This window comes from Falco punctatus (genome assembly GCF_963210335.1).
Source record: "Falco punctatus genome assembly, chromosome: 2".
Lineage (NCBI taxonomy): Eukaryota > Metazoa > Chordata > Aves > Falconiformes > Falconidae > Falco > Falco punctatus.
In genome coordinates, this window is record NC_137581.1 from 79,743,855 (window position 1) to 79,766,172 (window position 22,318).

A 22,318-nucleotide genomic window follows, 5' to 3' on the forward strand; every position below is an offset into this window, starting at 1 on the left:
TTAGCTGTGCAGCTGAAAACCTGTCTCATCATTTCTCTAGTAATACTGTAAGTTAGGTCACCCCAAAGTGATGTCTAGTTTTCAGATTTTTTGTCCTGCATTTGATGTTCTTCAAATCCACTTTGAAACACTTTCTGCTATTAATGAGATGGCTTTGTGCTTCCCAGGTCAAAATCAAGAAGCAGTGGCAGAAGTACTATGCAAACCAGCATAAAATGATAAAATGTCCAGAAGCACTTTATGTTTTAACCTATTTGCTTTCATTGACTTTAAGACCTTCAAAATTTTGACTGTGTTTTTATAAAACCTTTTAGCTGTTTCTGTAGTTCCTGGATTGAACTGTACATGAAAGCACTGAAAAGTTGTTATTTTCAGATGTCCTGGCCTAAGAAAAATGAGGCTGGGTGGAAATATTACAAAATCTTTCATAACATAGGACCAGCATGCCAAAGCAACATTTCCCCAACAAAAGAAAACCAGATATGTGAGGATCAAGACCAGCATCAGATCAATAAAATGGGCCTCCCCAGTGCTTTCACAGAACTGAACAGTGTCAGCAGTTTCTGCTTTAGGGAAGAGCCAGTTTATTCTTACTGTAAAGACACTGTTTTTAATAAAGATTTTCAATGGTTGATTCCTAGTCTTTATCTGAGAGAAACTAGTACATGCAGAATTTATTCTGTGCATTATGTTTCAGTATTCACTTTCAATCTTTGAAGCTCAGGATTTCTAGTCACAGCCTAATGCTCTCCTGACCCTAACGGCTCTACAAACCCTGCTGGGAAGCATCCTACAGCCAATGCATATGATGAAACCAAAGGTGGGAACAGGCACAGAAAGGAGCACAAGGGAGCAAAAGACAGTACTTAGCAGCGTGACAGTCCATGGTTTCAGGTCTCTCTTGTCTTACTACATTTATGATTTTACAGGCCCTGTGGTAAGCAAAAGCTGAAGTCAAGCTCTGTTTGCCCAGAGCTTCTTTCCAAGTGGGAGAGGCAGCATGGCATGAAGCAGTAAAACACTCACTTTGAGGAGTAACAAGTGGTTAACAAAGTCTGGCATCATTAGCTGAGCAGTGGCAGGCACCGACATTTCAACAGGATATGGCAGGAAGGGCTGCATGGGGAGAATGACAAAAACACAGGTTGTTCATGTTTGATGTGATGGAGAAGGGGAAGCCAGCAGGGGCATGGAAAGAAAATGTGTAGTATTCAGTCACAGAGGACACAGGCTAGTTTTAGACCAGCTAGTTCATGGGTTTGCATTGATTTGGCCATGGTAGTTGATTTACTTTACAAAGAAGAAAGGTAGAAGGTAAAGCTTGAGTAGAAAGACTCACGTTAGCCCTCATCCATGTTGAGCCCCTACTAAAGAGCCAGACATGGTTGCACGTACACATTTAAATGTTTTTAACTAGCCCGTGTGTAGGTTTTGCATTAGAGAGAAGACAGAAGGCTAGGAGAAAGCACCAAGGATGCACCTGAGTCCTGCTCTTAATGCTGTCATTGCACTGCTGGTGCATGCTCGGGTGTCACAGGGATGGAGGGAGGATAAAAATGTGAGAAGACTAAATGAATCAATGCCCTCAGGACCCAGTGTCCAGGAAGGATGGCCTTATGAGAGAAAGAAAGAGGTGAGCAAATGCCAAGTAATTTAGCAGGTTCTCCTCCATGTCCACTGTCTCTGTTACCCCTTCATTTCTCTTCTGAGAAGTTTGTAGGTGGATGACAGGGATGGAAATGGGGTTCATGCATGCAGGTGCTATTTAAACACTGGAGTCCTTCACCCATCACCTAGCATTTAGCCACAGAGACTTATTCATGTAAAGTACATAGTTGGCATTTTCACAGCTCTAGTGAGAAAAGGAAATGTTAATCAAATCCGATCCCAGAGAATGACAGTTGCATTAACAGAGAGAAACATGAGATATTGTCTCTCTTCTTGGACTGAACTGGTGGCTTAGGTGTGGCTCTCTGCTAGCCTATGGAAGATCCTAAATCCACATTTTCAAACTCCAATATAAGTTTGTTTTGCTTTGTTTACATGTATGGGCTTGGGCCTGGCATCTTGAACCAAAACATTACCCCGCGAACCGAGCAAACCCTGCTCTTACAGTGGGTGGATGTATGGTTTACCCAACCCTAAGGCAATCCATATAGCCCGCTGGGCTGTTAAGGAAACACCTACAGAACACAAAAAGAAGACATCCAGTGGGGAGAGCAAGTTACCAGTCCTGAAAGAAAGAACTAAAGACTTGCAGTGGAAAAAAATATCTGGAGGGCTTCAAGAACGTTAATATTTGCCAGGAATAACCTAGTTGTTAAAGGTTCTGTCACTGCTGGAAAATAAGACTCAATGACCACAGCAAGCCTGTTCTTTACTTTCTAGGAGTTTTCTTTCTGTTAGTCTGAGGAATCCATTTTGTGGGTTTTTTTCTAGGCAAAAAGCCTTGGCTGCTACTGGACAAAAGACAATAGAAGATGCTGCAAAATGGTAAGTACCTGTGATTTCTAAGGAGTATTTTATTAAACCTGCCTAAAAATCCTTGTTTCTGTGCTGATTCTGTCACTCAGTTTTGAAGATAACTACCATAAAAACTCCTGCATCTGAGTTAATTTTTTTTTTTCATTTCAGTTCACACCGAGAAAGAAATAATTGCATTTTTATTTATTCTGGCAAGCGAGGCAATTAGCAGAAGGTCCAGGGTAAATCAGAAAGGCTGGGGAGGAAAGGGCAGTCTTGGGGGCAGAAGCAGCTACTTTCACCACAGTCATGTTAGTCAGTTCATGGGACCCGCTGTTTGGGGCAGACCCTTCTCCTCAGTTTCAAGCCTCCTGATTTTTATGGCCATGGCCACCAAGATCTGGTCACTGCCTCTGCAAGGGATTCTCAAGCCCTGAGCCAGGATGGTGGGCACATACCAAGGCATGTCCAGGAAGGTGCTCGGAGGCACCCATGGGGTAAATGTCCTCCCTGCCTTGGCACAGCAGTCACACCTCATGGTGTGCACCCACGGGCAACGGGCACAGGGCCCAAGGGGGGAACCTGGACTCTCCTTCCCAAAGGAAAGGAGGAAGGAAGTGGAAATATCTGTAAACCCATGGCTGCAGTTACAAACATGCAGTAACAACATGGGGTTGAACAGCAGTGGCTGAAGGCAAACAGTCCACCTTATTCCCTTGAGAAAGACTCATTATAAAATAAGCTGAAAGGCTGATGGTCAGATGGAGGTACAATTAGAATCAAAATTACTTCTTAGTCTTGATCCCTGTATCAAGACTCTCACACAGCATTCATGTTATTCATGTGCTGATAATTGATTTCTTTGTTTAATCCACCTTCAAATTAAATCCCGTCTTTTCTTGCACTTTCTTCTCTTTTTGGGTGTTTTGGGGGTTTTTTTGTTTGTTTGATTGATTGATTTATTTTTTCTTTTTCTTTTTTATTGTTTTGTGAAAAGCCAGAGGAGGCATTTCAGAATGGCATGTTCTTCCCAAATAATTTTTTTTGCCAGGGATGCTACCACACTTTCCAAGAATCCAACTCCCAATCCAACAGCTGCAAAGTCAAACATATAGCATGTGAAGAAGAAGAAGGTGAAGGATATCATATGGGATACAAGTTTCTGATCTGTGCTTGTGCATTTCCTGATTTGCCTTACTTGGTTTTATTAGGTCTGAATCAAAAGGCTAGCTCTTTCTATATATTTTTTTAATCTTCAGTTAGTTTTCATTTTGTCATTCTTCAACATTTTCTACCCATTGATTCTTTTTTCTTCCCTCAATCCTCTGTTTCCAGTCATGAAAAAGGAAAAATAACTCCAAAAAACCAAAAAAAATATTTTTTGCTGACTTTCAGACATTGGAAGAAGTGAAGGCACATAAAAAAAATAAGCAGGAAAAAAAATCTCCATTCCCCATTAGTTAGTACTTTAGAGAGGAAATTTGTAAGGAGCTTTTATTTTAGCTTTTCATTTGTAAGAAAATAACAATCTTGTATTTCCTTGTTTTGGTCTCTACTATGGATGCCTTCAGCCACAAGACTAAGTGGTGCGCACACTTAGTCTCTGTGATATGCTCTTGATTTCAGGTTGCACTCCCACTGCAACGATCCCTCTTTGGATGACCCAATCCCTCAGGAGTATGCTCTTTACTTGTGTCCCACTGGACATTTGCATAACCACCTGCAAGAGTTTTGGAAGGAGAGCAAGCGCCAGTGTGGGAAAAACAGAGCCCATGAGATTTTTCCACACGTCACTCTCTGCGATTTCTTCACGGTAAGAAATAAAAGATGTGCAAGGCTCAGATATCAATTACTGGTGAAACTGGGCCACCTGCCATTGTCTTACACCAGAACTTCTCCTTGGTGATCAAACTGACACAACCCAGGTCCACACATACTTAATATTTGAGCATTCAGCCCCTGCATAGGCACTGGAGGCTTTCTTCCCACCACCCACTTTAGCTACCCAACTTGGGCCTTTGCATACCTAAAAATTGGATGCTGGGGACAGTGGGATGCTTCGAGGTAGATGAGTGACACATGTCCAGCATCCATCCAGCAGGAATCACTGCTCCCCACAAGCAGCTATCGGCAGGCTTCAGAGATCGTGGCCATTTCTGCATTGATCTAGGGTGTTAAACCTTCCTGGCCAGGACAGCAGTGGCTGCCTTCAGCCAGCTGTGCACTGGTGACAGAGCTATCATAGGATATGGTCAACCTTGGTATCACCCCTATGGGAATCTCAAGGAAACCCCTGCCTTCCCCAGAGAGCCCCAGCCAGTAGGTCACCACTATGGTGGTATGTCCCAGTCTTTACATTTTCTATTGAATCTTGGATGTTGTGAAAAAGAGAGAAGGGGAATGCACAGGGATTCAAGGAGCAAGGAAAGCCGAACTGGTGTCCGGCAATGCCATTGAGTCACTTTGTCAATAATTTAATATGGAAGTTAGGCTCCTGAGCTGGACTCCTGGTGGGCTGTGTTCTGGTTCTAGAGATGTTACTGCCCTCCTAGGTGACCTTCTGAATGTTGGGTAGCCCTCTAGAGAACTTCCCAGCTGAGCTGCTTCTCTTGCATAGATGCCACTACCAGCAAAGACCACCAAAGAGCCACTGATCTGGAAAAACTCTGGACCCACCTGGAATCCAGTTTTCCATGTTGATGGTGCAGCACATGAACATGCTGCCACTGAAATGCACTGAAACAGACGTGAGCTACAGCAGCTGGACAAAAATTACTCTGTTAATCGTACTTCTATGCTAAACCATGCCACTAAGTATAAACAGTGAAAATAAGAGTGTTTTGTTGCAAAATATTGAATGGTACCCTGTGGCTGTTAATCACAATTATACAGAACAGAGTGAATGCCATGCTCTTGGAAGGTGCCAAGTTATAAAGACCTGCCCCGGGAAGAGACAACTGAATGGGAACCCTCACATTGCACATCTCAGCCCCATTTCAGGTACCATATTTCTAGTGATAAATGCACCCTCTGGTGCTCTTTGCTGTTCCTTGGCTGGCAGCAAGACCTGACCTGGCTGCCCCCCAGGCAGAAAGCCAGACTCACTGACCTGGCTCCCACCTCCTTCTCCTGACCTGGCCCTCTCCTGTTTCCTGACTCCCACATCTTTTGCAGCTGCTGGACCTGTCAGCCCTGGAGGAGCCTGCTGTATGGCACTTGCCCTGGTGCAGGATCCCACCTCCAGCCCAGCCCAGCCCAGCCTGCCCAGTGTCCCCTTGGTGCATCTGTCCTCCCTGTGGCTTGAGAAATGCTTGAGAGAGAAAGACTGTCTAAGGAGAAGGAGGAGGAGGAGCTCCTTTCTTCTCTTTTGCTCTTCCCCTTCAGCAACTTGGCCCAGTATAAAGGCTGAAAGGAGCAAATAGCTCTGTGGAAGAGAACAAGGCAGCTCAGAAATGGAGCATCATTAATGTTCCTGTCTTTGGCTGAATGGCACAAATTCCATCTTTGTCTCTTCACTTCTTAAATTGCTTAATTGTCACTCTTTTGTGGAAGCATGGCTCTGTTCAATCTTTTAATTTGCTGTGATTAGAGCATTAAGGATCATAATGACAAAGATGCCTTATGAATTTCGCTAGGTATGTTGCTCATCATCTGAGATCTTGAACTTTTACCAGGAGCAATTTCAGCTAAGGACTGTAGGATAATAAGAACACAAATTCTTACTTAGAAGAGGAAAATCATGATCCCTGCCTCGTTTCAGATAGGTTACTGCACACCTGTCAGATGGTAAAATCTTTTGGCTCTTTCCCACCCAGAGTAGATAACATCTGGTAGAATGCTCCATCTCCTCGTACAGCACCAGGATACTGTGCAGATCGGACTGCCCAACAGTACAGATTTTAATACCAGGAGTCCCAGACAAGTTAGCAGGTCTTTCTCAGGAATTCTAATGCCCGCACTGTTTTCTAGTGCTGCTGTGTAACACAGGCTATGGTAGCGGCTGTTGAGCCAGTGGGTAAAGCCTGCTCCTCCTCTGTTTTCTTTCAGTGTGAAGACCAGAAAGTGGAATTATTGTATGACATCTTAAAGCGAGTTGGTAACAGCTTTTTACAGCGCTTTCCACCAGCCATTTCCCTTTCACTACATTCATCCACCAGCTACCTTGGCTTCTTCATTGGTGACAGCCATGCAAATATCCTCAAAGAATTTGCTCTGGCATTCTCGTCAGAGGCTTCAGCCCTGGCAGGTAGGACCAACATCAGGGAAGATGGGTAGGCTGTAGCACAAATGCTTAGGCATGCTACTGAAAACATTTCCTGTGTCTCCAGGGAAGCTTAGCTGATGTTTCACTGCCAGAAAGCACCCTTTCCTCCTACAGGTTTGAAAACAATGTGGCTAGGGGAGCATGTTTTAGACTTCAAAGAGACAGTGCTTTTGTCTAGAAGCTGAAATGGTTGACTGTGTAACTTTATAGGCCATCGATCAGAATATCCAAGATGGGCAAGGATATAATATTCCCTATTCCCAGACGTCCATTCCCATCATCCTATGGCCCAACTGCATCCCTGAGAAATATGCCCTAATTCCCGCTCCAGTGACAGCAAAGGAAAACTGCATCACCAGTAGAGACTGAAGGGACACAGCCCCAGCATAGCTTCATCTGGCAGAACTAAGTTCAATACATCTCAGACTGGGAGAGGAGTTCAAGCTCTGCTCATTTTTTTCTGGCATGATCAAAACCATGACATTCTGCAAAACTATCATCTACTCTGGTACTAATTACTATGAGTTTTTCCTGCATCATGCAAAACATGTAGGATAAAGCAAGAAGAGCTTTAAATTACCTTTTCTTCTATGTTGTGATATGATTGTTTCATTCCTAGATTGCCGTGTGAAGCCCTGCCAAAAGCAGCTCCACCTTACCTTGGCTCACAAGTTTTATCCTCACCATCAGAAGACTTTGGAACAACTGGCCAAATGCATTAACCCAGGGGAGACCTGCCAGTGGGTAGCTGCTCTCTACTCACGGGACATGCGTTTTGTGCATTACCAGGTACTGTCATCAGATTTATTTCTTGAACCCATGGTGAGACTTTTTGCTAGTCATCTTGCCTTTTATTTCCTGAAGAAAATCAGTGCATGCACAGTACAGTGTTTCAAAAAGCATTGTTGTTTCAAACACCTCTTTCGGTTGAAAAACTGTTCTCATCGATCAGTAGAAGATACCTTTATGGCTGGCTGTTTGAGCTGCATGTCAGCAAGGTATAATTCCAAACTTCAGCAGAAAAAAATCTTACCATGACTTGAGAAAATAAAAGAGACGGGAAATAATGATCCTTGAATATTTGCTAAGAGTTGTCAGATCACAGCTTTGCAGTAAAGTTCCATTATGTAAAATTAGTTTTCTTGATTGTCCCAGCCATGATGAAAACTGTCCAGATTAAATACCAGTGAGCAGGGCACAGTTCTTGCTGATGATTAACAGACTCTTACTTAAACCAGTAAACACTTTCCCAGTTCTCATTTCCAAATTTAAATTATGGAATGATCAACATCTTTTAGCCAGTTCAGTATATCACTTTGTCACAAGTCTCATATTGGATTTTGGTCACACGCAGGAGAGCTGCAAGTAAGCACAAAAATAGCTGATAGCACTTCTGCCATGTTTGCTTTCAAGTAAGCCTGTACTAGTTACAGGAAAAAAGTATTTTTATGAAAACCAAGTGCCTATTTTTACACATACTGCAAATGCGGTAGCGTCTTCCTTTTTCTCTGCCGAAGTGCCACTAAAGAGCACATCACAGACTGGAAAATAGTACTGGTCACTGTGTTCAGTAGTTGAACAAGCATCCCCTGAACTGTCATGTCATGTCCACAGTGGACTCTGGGCAGCAGCCTGACCTTGCTGTGTGTTCCCCCCAGACACTGAGAGCCCTATTCCAGTACAAGCCCCAGAACATTGATGAACTCATGATCAATGCCGGGGACTTTATCTATGTTGACCCGACGCAGCAGTCTGACGTGAGCGAAGGCTGGGTGATCGGGACCTCACATCGGACTGGCTGCAGGGGTTTTCTTCCCGAAAACTACACTGAGAGGGCCAATGAGTCGGACACGTGGGTTAAGCACAGGTGAGTTGGGGTTTCATGGCGTTGCTTTGTATCAGTCACTTTTTCTGCTGCGGAGCCATGGCAGTGTTCCTCCTTGTGTGAGCTGTGGGCTGCCAGGCGGGAGCCGAGGCATGGGCAGAGGAGAGGATCCTGTGTGTCTGGGTGGAATGCTGAGACTTCTGAAAGAAAAGAGATAGGGGACATACCCACAGACACCCAGAGTTCATTAGTTCAGCTGCTCAAGGGATGACCCCTGTTTGCTCTTGAACAACCTAGACATCCTAATGAATTTTAAAAGACCACACTCTGCTGGGCAGGCTGAGCCTTCAGCCTGGCTCACTGCTTTCTTCTTCTTTCAAGAGCTTCCAAAGTGAACTTAAAATGAAACCACACAAAGGTTACTCCACCACCTTGAGCCCACCCTCATCTTGTTGATTTACCCTGTATCAGCAGGCATCTGCCTGGCTTCCTGCACTTTGCTCTGCAGCTGACAGCACAGCTGATGCTACCTGTAGATTAGAGCTGATTTTTCTAAGAAGGGAGGTGTAGGGGCACTTGCTGAGTCCTCAGAGGCAGACAGGAGGCAACCAACTAGTATTTCCTGCTTGAACATGCTGTAAGTTCATAGTATTTCAAACTTAGTTTTACTGGGCATATTCTAACTCAAGAGCAAAGTGATGAAGTGGATTGCAAGTGTGCAAAAAATCCCTGAATGGAATATGAATCCTGACTTGCATGTGCCTGTAGACAAAATCATGACTTAAAATCCCTTTTATTTTGTGTGTCCATCTGTCTGTGTGTGTGTATTGCTTCTGCTCTGTCTATAGGGAATATGTTTTTGCAACAGCTTCAAGATTCCTCACCCAAACTGAAAGTGAACCTAATGTGAAGCTGAATGGAGAAGTCCATAATCCTAGTACATCAAGGAGTGTAAGCAATGTACTTTCTCTTCAGGTAACAGGGTTTTTTTCCATTTCTTATTGTTGCCATGTGCTTGTGTAGATATATTATTACTTAAAAGCATTTAGTAAATTTAATAGTATCTTCCTTTTTCTCCCTCACATTTTCATGCTATGTTGTAATGCACATATATATTTTACACACATGCTCATATCGTATGGTATATCTCATAAATATTTTGTAATGTATATGATGTACATTACTCCTGCTTTCTTTCATAAAACCCTTTTCGTTCCTGTCATAACAGCACAACGTATGAGCTCTCTGCTTGGGTTTCTCTGTGCAAAACCTTACTGGGCAAGCTGTGCAGAGATACCGTAACATGTCTGACAAGTGACACAGAGGCACAACTTCCTCTGACTTTCATATGGGTTCACAGCAGAGTAACTAGAGCAGAACTAGGCTTGTTGTTCATTGTTACTTTATGCCCAGATTCTGTGGATGTCACCTTGGTGGTTTACATGGTCCCATGTCTTGGCACACTTAAATGGTTCATCTTCTTTTGTGTTTTTAGATACATAGCTAATGCAACTAACTGCATAGAAATGCAGCAAGAGAACAGCTCACTTGAAAGGCTGGCAGCACTGACGGGATTACGTTTTTGTCCCAGTTTCAAAATCAACACGTATCATTTTTTTACCAGGTTTTCCACTAGTATTCTGTTAGGACTGGCCAGACAAATGACTTAGGTTTTTTTACCTATGGCATGTTTGCACCTGCATTGCCTTATTGGCTTTGACTGTCAGGGATGCCAGCAGTCCTTTCTGGCACACTGACATGCTGCAGAAACGCCTTTGGGCTTGCTGGCCCCACAGCCTCTCTTTTTGCTGTGATGGGAGATAACCCCAGGTTTATTTGTGTTAACATCAGAGAAACATGAGGGCACCTTGAGGGAACTTCCACCCTGGGGCCTCTCAGGATGCTGCGTGTATGATTGTAAGACAGAAACTTCTGTCAGTCACACATTCTTCCACTGGGTCTTTATTGCTCTTGTCTAGCTCAGTTCTGTGGCAGAGACACTAAGTGGCCTGAAGAAAATGTTTTGCAGATGTGCAGGTCTCCAGTCTAGAGCTTTCCCAGCCTCTGGGTTCCTCCAAAGCAGAAGAGCAAGACCACGAAACCTTAGTTTCAAACTCTGATCTTGTGGCAGTTGATTCATGTTTCATGGCAGAAATGCTATAGCGTTTAGTAGAATACATGAATACAAATCTCATACCACTTCTGAAGAATTCCCTTCTCTGCTGCTGCAGATACATATCGCTAACCTCAGGGCTGCCACAGTAATGTTGCAATGGGTTACTGCTGAAAAAATTTTAAAGCCTTTAACCTGTTCCTCCTTATCTTCTCATCTGTATTTAACGTGCATTGTATACTAAACCCAAACTACTTCAAACTTGTTTATAATTCCGTACAGTCTGAGTAAAAATGTGGCCTCTGATTTGGGTTCACTTTTGACTCAGCCATATAGCTATGAAAATGTAGAAGTAGTGTTTTCATTAGGAAAAGAAGGACAAGCTTGGTGTTAGTCTTGGTGTAGGAAAGAACATTACCATTTAAATTTTAGCTAGTTTCCCTCCTCTGTTTATATCAACCATATGATATACCTTAAAACTATAATTCTTTCCCACGCTGGAATTAAAAGATCTGTTATCAACATTACCTTTCACTAGCGTAAACGCAGAATTAAAACCTAATCTGTAGCCCATGAAGGTCAGAGATCTCTTTCCTATGTCTTCAGTTGAAAGCCAGTCAGGCTTCCTGTTGTCCTGAAGACAGATATCTATTACAGCAGCTTTTTTTCCCACTCTGTGCTTGTTATAAACCTCCCAGGCACTGTTCCTTCCTCCATCAGGCAGCATCCAGGAATCGAAACTTCTCATGCAGGTTACACTTAATATCATAATGAAACCCCTTTTTACACAGCTGTCTCAGAATGCCACTCTGCGAAGAGGCGTGCTGGTGATGCGCCATGGGGAAGGAGTTGATCAAGTCTTTGGCAAATCTTGGCTTCAGCAGTGCTTGACTGCAGATGGTAAGTAAGATAATGGGAGGATCTTAGCAAATCGGAACCAAAACCAATTAACCCCAGTAATGCGTACAAGAAAATCCATTTCCTATGTGTAAATGTAAACACTGACACAAAAGAGTGAGTAACGTAGCCAGTCAGATGCAGCACTGCTTAGACCTGCATATAACTAGCTCGCAATGGTCTAAAGTCCTCCATGTTTATGTTGGATAAATGCTGTGGAACAGGCAAAGATCTTGTCATACTGATGGATGTGTGTCTCGCTGACAGATGTACAAAACACAAGATCTCTACTGCTCGTTACACAAGGTGGTGGTGGTTGTCAGACCCCTCCACGTTTCTGTGCTTGAGTCAGAATCACGGTCTGTTCATCAGTCACAGTATGTCACCAGTCAAACCTGGGGAAGAGCAGCAAGAGCAATCCATGGAGAAAATGAGATGTCAGCACTGAGCTAAATTAAAAGCTGAATTTGTTGGCCCTCTCTCTCAAAAAAAGGATGTTTTCAGGTGAAGAAAACTGACCCAGAAGAGGGAAATATGTGTCAGGAGGAAGGAGGGCAACAAGAAGACGGGAGTTCAGAAGGGAGTGCTTTATGCTGAAAGTCTCCTTTGTTACGCTGGAGATCTCCTATATTAAGTGTGCTAAATTCACACTGGATGATGAGGGTGGTACCTTCTGGCTGCATAACCTATTCATTGCTTTCATTTTTCTTCAGTGGAAATGTTTTTTGTTATTTTGGCAATGGTAAAAGAATATCCATAAGGAGTGGATTTTTGTTTCATGTGAGCCCCACAAAGCTGAATTTGCACACTTTCCTGCCCTCTCTCCCCCACGTTTGCTCCTTCAGAGCTTGCAGAAAAGGTGCTGTTTTATTAGGACAGGTGATTTCCCAAGCCAGTGTTGTGACTTTAAAATGTGATCTCTTTAAGATAATAGCAGTCACTGCAGAGTTTTTTCATCAGTACTGCAGACACAGTCAGTGTCTCTCTGAAGTGATCCTGTAGGCATCTGAGTTCAGGCAGTGCCCCGCAATCCCCCGAACTGCTTAGTTATCCGCTGTCTCCTTGGTGTGGTCGCAGCTGATGGCAGTGCCCCTTTGCCCAGGTGGCTTCCAGGTGAGGTTTGGGGAGAGCACAGATCACTGTCCATCCCCAGTGGACAGACAGCGTGGGTGTCTGAGGTGGAGGGAAGAGAGACTGGCTCCTTGGGCAGGTGCCCCGCTTCATCACTTGCCCTCGTGGCCAGAGAACGAGATTTGACCTGTTCCATTTGCCAGCCAAGATGCTGCTCTGAGCTGAGTTTTCAGAACCGGCCATCCAACCATTCAGTTGAAGTGAAGTCATTATAACAAAATGCCATCTGTGTGTTCAGCTGCTGCTTCCCTTGTGCTGTGGCAAAATGTCCAACCTCATTTCAGGAAAATACTACAGAGCAGATCTGAACTTCCCTTCCACCCTGCCGAAGCGGAAAGATAGCGTGAAGCAGTTTGAAAATGATCCTCCTATATCTTGCTGTGGTATTTTCCAGTCAAGGCTTATAGGTAAGCTGGATAATATACTACTGCAAATTTAAGGGTTTGGGAAGCAAGCTTTCATCATCTGCAAAAGCTCGTACTGGTTTTGCAGTAGAAAAACTTTTTAGCAGCACTCATTGTGGTAACACCTCTATGGGCAACCACTGCAAGATCTTCTTAAACAGAAAAACAGAGAGCATGGCTGGTTGCTCATCTTTGGGACCCATTCTGCCAGTTCCTGGCAAAGAAAGTTGAAAAAAATAAGCTGCAACACTACCCATGCCCTGCTGCTTGTCTGCAGATTAGTGTCGTATGCAGTTGTTGCTGAATGGGCAGTGAGGAGCGAAGGGGCTGGCCAGAGGAAACAGCTTCATGGTCAGCAGTGTGGTCACCTCATCACAGGTACCTGACAGCTGAGCTGTATGGGTTAGTCTGACTCATTTCATTCACCAAACGACGTTGTTTCTGCTCCCTGAGCAAGCGTGCCTGACTGTGACAGTGCAAGGCTGGTGCGAATGCTTGTGTCTGATGATTCAGGTAGGTGGAGACAGCCAAACGCCTAATCGCTGTTTGCAGATTTGGAGTGAATCTTCTATAATTATCTCTCCAACGCTCATTTTAAACTTCCTATTGCCACCAGAGTGAGCTTTTTAGTGAACTCAGTCAACAGTGTGAAAAAACGAATAGAAAGGAACTGTCAATGTATCCCATGTCAATGAAACTGAAAAGCTCCAAGCTGTTTTTCGCAGAAAGTATTTTGTACTAGTTTCTCACCTGTCATGATTGATAAAAGAGTAACTCATTTTGCTGTTCCCATCCAGGGGAAGCTCTGCTGGACCAGGAGGTGACAGTCAGCTATGTGTACTCATCACCCGCTCTCCGCTGCATACAGACAGCTCAACACGTACTGCAGGGTAAGGCAGCAAAACCGACCAGGTGCTTTTGCCACAGTGAAAACATCTTTGTGAAACTTCTGTGAAGTCTCTGAGATGAGCAATTAAAATGTACGACTTTGTGGTTATTTGTTGCTATATTTAAGCAGGGAAGACAAGATGGTTTTGTCTAGTTGGTAATACAGGCAGTAATAAACCTACTGCCACATGTATGGTCTGCAGAGTGCGATCCCACTAACTCTAGTAGGCACTAGTTAAAATGGAATCTGATGTTGTATGAAACAGAGACGTTTCACATCCAGTTGAATTCAAGATTAGTAGCTGCTCATCACCACTGTCACCTTTACCAGAAAACATTCTGAGCCAAAAAGCAGATGTTTCCAGTGCTCCAAAGGATAGGTATGTGAATCAGGGAAGACAGCTTTCTCCTGAAAGCATTTGCCTTTGCAAGCCAAACTATTGTAATTCCTTCATATTGCAGAAAATCTTTCCTTTTTCTCCCTCTCCCTTTCTTTTTTTTTTCCCCTCTCCTGTCTGCTCGGACAGGTCTGTCATAGGCTCACAGTTCATTACCATGTTTACCTCAGAATTACGATGGGAGTGCATTTCTTCTGGGAACTAGTGACACTCAGTAATCTCTCTTGAGAATTATCAACAAAATAATGTATCTCTTGACAAGATAATTCCATTTCTAACTCTGAAGGGCAATTTATTGCCCCACCGAGGACCACTGAGAAAAATGTTATATAAAAATGGTAAAAACTTTTCCTGTCTAAAGTTTACTCAGACTGTAACATTACTGAGGTCTTTTCTTCTGTCCCTTGCAGATCATCACAAGAGAGCTCCAGAAATAATAATAATGATGGTGATAATAATAAAAGTGATAATTTGTAGTGCCTTAGTATTAATCAGACAAGAATATAATGGTGGCTTCATTTAATCAACATGATCCTCTTTTGCTTGACAATAAGTTATTTATTTTCATTAATGAAAGCATTACAGCAAACAAGGCAAAATGTATAGCCTGAATGTAACACTTGGAATGTACTTTTCTCTCCTTAAGAAATATTCCTTGTTCTTGCAGGGCTTAAATTAGATCAAAAAATCAAAATCAGGGTGGAACCAGGACTGTTTGAATGGACTAAGTGGGAAACAAGCAAAGTAATTCCTAACTTCATGACTGTGACAGAACTGGCAGAGGCATCTTACAGAATAGATACAAATTACAGGTAATTGCTCCATATCTAGCTGTTGAAGTTTTGGTGGGGTTTTTTTTTCCCCAAAGTATCTCCTCACCTTTTTAAATGTCATAAACCATTACAAACATTGCAAAAATGGGGTGATTCTGATCAAAGTCAAGCCTGCATGATCTGTTCCCAAAATATGTGATGTTGTCAGCTGTCTTGTGACAGGAGTCAACTTTGCTGCTCTGACACAGAGACACATGTGCACGCTTGGCAGTATGTGCCTATATAGCACATGGGTGCACCTGCACGTGCACAAACATCTGATACTTGTGCGCAGGACCAGCCATGCTTTGGTGCTGTCTTCATCTGCTGGCTCCGGCCCACAATTTGTCATGCATGAGCATAGTTGTGTTACAGCCATTTGTTTTTTACTTTTGGCTCATGTGAAGCACAGTTTAGAAATGGGAAGAATAACCTGTCAGGTAAATAACGTGCTGGTTTTCAGCGATGAAAAGTTGTGGTTTCAGAAAAGTCAGTGAGCCCTTTGTTGAGGGTCTGCAGGGCAGCAGCAAGAGGTCTGCCCGGCGTCAGGGGGTGAGCACAGGCTGGGAGATGGCAAGGAGCACAGCTCCACACTGAAATGTCACGGGTTTGTGTCGCTGAAACAAGAGGAAGGGAAAGTGAGGGGCCACCCCCGTGCACCCCAGGACAGAGCCACACAGGGTCTGGGAAGAGAGAGGTGAGCCTGACACGTACCAGCTGCCCTTCTGGTTTTGGAGGCAGGCAGGGTGACAGCCTTTTACTATCATTGATGTTCATGATAAATTTGGTCAGGGATGCGGGAGGGGGTTTGTTTTGAACGGCTTAAAGATTAACACTATGCTCAGCAAGGACTTTTTGGGGCCCTCATAACTTGGGGAGGGGTGTGTGGGGTGTGTGATGCCCTTTCTGAGCACTTGCAAACCACAGCAGGGCAGGAAATCAGCCTCCCATTCAATCTAGCTCCTCATCTTGCTCACAAACCAGGCTGCTCTGTGTTCACAGTGCACAGCCAGATCCAGGATATTACTCAGCTAATAAAAGTGCGTATCTCTGGGGTTTCCCATATATACAAGAAAGGGGGAAAGGAAACTGCTCACGTCTCAATGCATTTCTTACAGCCAAGCAAGTGTCTTCGTTTGAAATTGTATGAAGGAATGAAATCCTTCATTTTCTTGGATCATAGTGCTTTCTGCTGTGTTTTCCCACCAACAAACTGTTTTTTCCTAGGTGTTTTGGTACAAAATCACTTGCCTTAAAAAAAAAAAAAAAAATGTGCAAATGCAGAGCAGTGGGAAGTACAAAGAGGAAGCTCTGAAGCAATGGTAACTACTGGATTTAGACCCCTCACAGGTCAATCAGGTCCAGGCAAAAATAGGGTGGATGAGCTATAAACTTGCACATATGATGCCAGTTTCTTCCTGTTGCATGCAGGGTTCAAAATCCTCAGGTCCCAGGGACTGATTTTTACCATATTGACCCACTGCAAATGACAACCTTCAACTAGGTTAAGTCCCTGATCATTGCCTGCCATCAGTGGACCTGACCCAAATTCTCCTGTTGCCAGTGCCACTAAGAGGTAATGTGAGTGGTGCTGAAACATTTGCTGCCCATGCATTGTGTGCTGAGATGAAATCAGCTTGAGGTTAGCTGCAACCACTTGCAGACATCTAAGAGCTGGGTGCCTAGGCTGTGATTCTTTGCTGGCAGCCTTGTCATTGGTGGAAAGAAGGGGCTCCCAAGACTGATTTTCCCATCTTAGATAGACTACGTCTGACATTTAAGATAGCATGAATTGCCTTCTGAAGGGGTTTACTTGTCTCCATTGACCTAGCCAGACACTTGAGTGGTAGGCAGCTACATCTGGGTGAGATTAACTCTGCCTCTCCCTCCTCTCACGCTTTCACAGAAGCAGAGTTGGTATGTGCTCCCTGTCCCAAAGCAGGGTACACTCTGCCTTTCCCATTCCTGCTGCTAAAGACTGGCAGCCATGTGTAAGCCACTTATTTCTTTCCTCTTCATCCTCTGCATGGAGGACAGACCCTTCTTCACAACAACTTTTTTCAGACTGCTATCGTGTCTTTCTTCAGTCTCCCCTGAGCTGAACTCCTCCCACCCTCCCTCGCTGGCTGTGCTTTCTGGACCCCTGCCCGCAGCTCCTTTCTGGATTTTTCACTTGTTGGTCCTCAGCTCACTTGCCCTGTAGCACTCACACCTGGACACAGCACTCCCACCAAGACCTTGGCCTGGGCTGTGCACTCCTGTTGCTACTTAGCCTGCAAACCACCTGGGCCAGTGCTGGGGATGCTTAGTTCTGCTGCAGGATGGCTGGTTAGTAAAAGGGTCAATACTGAAGGGACTGAGGTACCAACAGAACAGTGCATTAAAAAAAATTTGCAGCTCCGCCAAAAAGCGGACTAGTTTTGAATACCCCAGTCTAGACTTGTCCAACCTAGCCAGGACTAATTTGAGCTATGATTAACAATCCACCGTGAGCCTTTCACACGGTTTTACCACCTGTTTTCTACTTCTGCCCTTTGTGCTGACATAATGCACTGAAGACTCACCTGTGAAAGTACACTGTGATACCATACCTTACTACAATTTATTAATCTAATCTCATCCTGCCTATTCACTGAACAATGAGACAATCAAATCAGGGCAAGGGGGGGGCAGTTACTTGAAGAAAATAAATTAAGACCGTGTATTGTATCACAAACACATGGCTAACTATTTGCCAGCTATAGCAGTAAACACTTCCCATCCCCAGAGATTAAGAGGATCACATAAAAAATAGAAAGTGAGTTTGGGGAGGTTTTAATCTGTTGCCAAGAAGGCCTGATTCAAGCATCAGCTAAGAGGGTTGGTATCAAAGACAGGAGCCTGCTGAGAGGCAGCAAATTACTATGGTCCCTGCTGCCTGTTTTGCCTGTCCCACAGCTCTAGGAAAGTTGTTAGGGTCTCCCACCATCAGAAATTTGGTGTTCCCAGCTGCCCACACTTGGCACCACGAGCCCCCGCACATGAGGGCTCTGCAGGCTCTTCCCCACTGCCACTGGGCTGGGGCAGCCCCCAGTCCCCTTCCCACGGCTGGACTGAGCTGGTGTCCTGGAAGCTGCTGCAGAGCCTTGGGATGGGTTTGAGCAGGGTGCATGGCATCCCTCAACCCAGGCCCTACTGGTCTTGTGGGGCTGCCCTGGTTTGCAGCAGTTTGAAGATCTGGCTCTTACTGCTTCAGGAAGATACTTACTCAGCTCCTGAAGAGCCCTAGTATATAAAAGCAGAAGAATGCCTGGACTCTGTGGAAGTGTTCAGATACTTAGGATTGGTGTATTGCAATTGCCTCGTCTGCTGTAGATTTTGATTTGCTTTGTTAAAGACCCTATCAATGAGATGCCAAATCTTGAGAGCATTCAAATCATCAGTGTCTCACATTGGTTTGAACTTGGTGAGAACCGCAGAGCTGGGCAGCTCTGCAAATCTGCAATCCATAGCTGGGCAGCGGTCCCTGCTGACAGAATTGCTTAAAGCTTAAGCTTTTCTTAGGCATGAATCCTACTTTAAATAATCTCCACTGTAAACTACAAGTTTTATTAAAGCATGGTTTTCCCTGCATCTGGTGCTTTATGAGCTATGAGATTTAGCCATAAGATTTAATGGCAATGACTGTGGGGGAAGCTAATGCTCCATGCAAGCTGAGGTAGCAGTATGTCAGCCAAGTCAGTAAATAAAGCTATATCCCTTTAATGAAGTGCCTTTTCTCTGGTGTAGTCATTCAGTGGTGCTAAGTGTCTCAGTTTTTATCTAGATTAACATATATTTGTGATTTTATTGCCAGGGGTAACTTCCCACTCTCTTCTCTGGTGCCGTCGGAAAGTTACGAAGAATTTGTAAGCAGAAGCTCTGCGGTTATAAAACAGATCATCACTGCCTGCACCAGCAAAGGTAGAAGTTTCAGATCTTTGTGTGTCCTGTCAGACACTTTCAGTAACAGCAACTGGCAGAGATTTGCCAACAGAAACACATTTAACACAAGTTGTTGGTACTGCACAGAGCTTAAGTTAGACTCTTAGTCCTTGTCCTGGGCTATGCTAAATTAAAATACATGCAATTTATGGGATAGAAATGAAAAAGCAAAATTAAATAGGAGACAGTAGAGTACTAAAATGCAAGAGTACACTCTTTGCTTGGTCTTTGTACATTGGGATGTAGCTCAGCATAAGACAATTTACTTTTCTGGGAAGCTTTTTTTTTCGCTTTTCCTAGCAAATGCTTTCTCTCACTAGCTGGCACACCCACAACACACCAGATTTTTTCTGACCAACACAATACACACTTCCACATTATCAAAGAGGTCTGCAAAAATGAACAGCACCAAAAAAGCCTTATACTCATCTGCTGATGGGTAACCTGACAATGCTGCAGCTCCCTTACCAATTTTCTTTGCTTTTTCTGGTGTGTCAGGTATCATCCTCATTGTGGGCCATGGTTCTTCCTTAGTATCTTTCATCCGACCTCTGATAGGGCTTCCCACCAGAGACAGCAGTGACTTTGCCCAGGTGGTACGAAAGGTAAGGGGTTTTTTATCAGCAGGAAGCTTTCTTTTTGTTTTATTACACTTTTAGTGAGGAGCCTGCTTACACAGCAAGATATGCATGTAACTGCGTGCCAATACCAATGACATTAGCTTTCTCATTACAAATGGCATGGTCTCATGTAGTTTTAGCAAAGCACTGGAGGTCAAGAGAAGGATTTTCTCCTGTCGAACAGTATGTGACTAGCAGCTAAGCCTTTGGAGAAGGTTTCTGTCCAGCTCCCCTGGAAAGTCAATGCCAGGTGACACCTACAGACAAGACAAACCTCTCCACCTGAGGCTAGCCTCCTTCCTTTAGAAACATGGCTAAGAGCCTTGCCTCCCCTCCCCATGGTGGTGTGAGTGTAACCTGCAGCTACATCCAGTGAGTCGCTCCTTAACAAGCTGTGTGGGTTTTGAGTCACTGTAAATTCACAGCTTCGGTGCTCAGCCACAGAATGAAGTGGAGAAGGGTTTTCTTGCCAGCTTCACAAGTGGGGCTTGTGTTTGAGATTAGGTCACCATGGGGGTTTTGGCTTACTTTATTGGTGTATTATCACCAGTGGCAGAATTCTTCACCCTCATTTTCCTTACCATCTGATCTGGTATGACTGACCAGAAAATTCAGCCTTTAGATATATTTTTACTACCACTGTCAATGCATAAGAAGGAGCAAACGTATTTTGATCATCAAATCCAAGTATGAATGTGGGGTGGTGACACAAGTTCAGCTTTCACCCCACAGGCCTCCAGTCTGTTTTTAGTTCATTTCAGAAGTAGTAAAATGTTCCAGTCTCTCTTTCCAGAACAGTCTCAGGGTGTGCTCTCTTCTGTAGCAAAGCCCTCTCTTCCATGTCAAAGCAATGACCCTGCTAATAATACTACTGGTAACTTCTTTCCTAGATCCCTTCGCTGGGCATGTGTTTCTGCGAAGAGCTGAAAGAGGAGAACAAATGGCAGATGGTCAACCCACCAGTGAAGACGTTAACTCATGGAGCAAATGCAGCATTTAACTGGAGAAATGGTATCGTGGAAGATTAGAAGGCCGGCTCTGCCTTTGCCATTGTCAAAAATGAGCCAAAGACAGGTTATGGTTCAGCACAGTCCAGTGATTCATTCAGAAGATTTACAGAGGATGTAAATCAAAACCTCTGAGTTGTCAAAGCACAGAAAAACTCTTCTGAGTTTAGCACCTGAATTTTGTTTTTATTTCAGTGGCTGAGAAGAAGTAATCTAGGAACGGGCATGCGAGTGAGAAATAACTCTTCTGGTGGTGAAGAACCTTCTACCCTTTCCTGAGAGTAACAATGTTTGATAAATACAGAACTACCTGATTACAAATCCCACTGCTAAAGGCACTAAAGTAGACACTGTGGCATTTTCAAAGACCAAAATATATCCAGTAAGAATTGGGTTTTTTTTCATGCACTTGGATATTTTCAGACAAGCAGTGAAACTGGGACTGAAAAAAGGTCATCTCCTACCCAAAGAGGAGACCAGCTCCACCTAAAGCCACTGGGTTTCCTGTTCACTCTGTCAGTTCTGTGAGATCAAATACCACATTAACTATTTATTTACCTCTTCTGCAAAGGGAATCCTTTTTCTATCACAACAGCTCCCCATTCAGTGATTCTCGAGTGACCTATATTGCAAAGGGGACTAAATGGTTCCTTTTTGAAGAAAACTGAACTGATTGCTTTACTGTTACTGGGACAAAGAAAGATGTCCTGTGTTACTGTACTGGTGACAAAACCATGATGTAAGCAACTCTAACTGCTGAACACTTCCTGAGATGGCACTCACAGGACAACAGCTTTGCTTTGTGCAGTTCTGTGCTGAATTCTACAAATGGTGACATATCTATTAGGTGGGTCACCCAAAAGGTCTCTGTAGCTCTTCCCTTGGTGATTTGTTTGATTAAGGGAATGTAGCCCTGACATTTCATGCATAAATACGAACATGCCTTCCCAGTCTGTTTTCCTTTCTAATTTTCCTTTCTAGTTATTCTCTCAGATAACTACCTCCTGGAAAAGACAAGTGTTTCTTTCAGTGAAAAGAAAAAATGGAGGTTTTTCTTTCTTTCTTAGCGTGACTAAAAATGTTTTCATTTTCACTTTTCATCTCTCTGCACTTTCTTGACACATCTCTGCATGCATGCAGTACAGCCCAACCGACATTCAGGCTTTGGGGCTGAGAGGTGTCTGACAAGCACCCTTATCTGTGCATGTGGAAACTTTGTATCTCAGTCTTGCACCCAAAATGATTCATTTTGACTTCCCAGCTCTGGTGAACTCTTGCTTTTCTGACAAGAGCTATAATTTTAAAGTGAACATCAAATGCCCCAGGGCCAAGACAGCAGCACTTTAGCTAGCAAGAGATGCAAGGAAGGGTGTAGGACTGCATTGCTGGTTGCAGGTTGAGCGCATGAGATGGGTGGCTACAGATGCAGCACTGGAAAAAAGATAAAACCCCCAGGTGTCATCACAGCCTCTTCTTGCTCTGGGGGAGAAGGATGCTGCTACAGCACTGAGAAGGCTGTGGCTTGGTTACTTC

The 22,318-nt window shown here is 43.9% G+C and overlaps 1 protein-coding gene across 1 annotated transcript in view; it reads left to right on the top strand.

The window, feature by feature from the left end:
* Positions 1 to 21,735, top strand: part of UBASH3A (ubiquitin associated and SH3 domain containing A) — a 26,092-nt gene extending 4,357 nt beyond the window's left edge. The window contains exons 2-14 of the mRNA XM_080376709.1: positions 2,440 to 2,493; positions 4,090 to 4,276; positions 6,511 to 6,709; positions 7,347 to 7,516; positions 8,386 to 8,594; positions 9,401 to 9,527; positions 11,457 to 11,565; positions 12,978 to 13,100; positions 13,895 to 13,987; positions 15,051 to 15,195; positions 19,031 to 19,137; positions 19,657 to 19,763; positions 20,669 to 21,735. Of these exons, the coding sequence (XP_080232835.1) occupies positions 2,440 to 2,493; positions 4,090 to 4,276; positions 6,511 to 6,709; positions 7,347 to 7,516; positions 8,386 to 8,594; positions 9,401 to 9,527; positions 11,457 to 11,565; positions 12,978 to 13,100; positions 13,895 to 13,987; positions 15,051 to 15,195; positions 19,031 to 19,137; positions 19,657 to 19,763; positions 20,669 to 20,806 (1,768 nt within the window). The 3' untranslated portion in view covers positions 20,807 to 21,735. The remainder of the gene's footprint in view (positions 1 to 2,439; positions 2,494 to 4,089; positions 4,277 to 6,510; positions 6,710 to 7,346; positions 7,517 to 8,385; positions 8,595 to 9,400; positions 9,528 to 11,456; positions 11,566 to 12,977; positions 13,101 to 13,894; positions 13,988 to 15,050; positions 15,196 to 19,030; positions 19,138 to 19,656; positions 19,764 to 20,668) is intronic.
* The last annotated feature ends 583 nt before the right edge of the window (positions 21,736 to 22,318 follow it).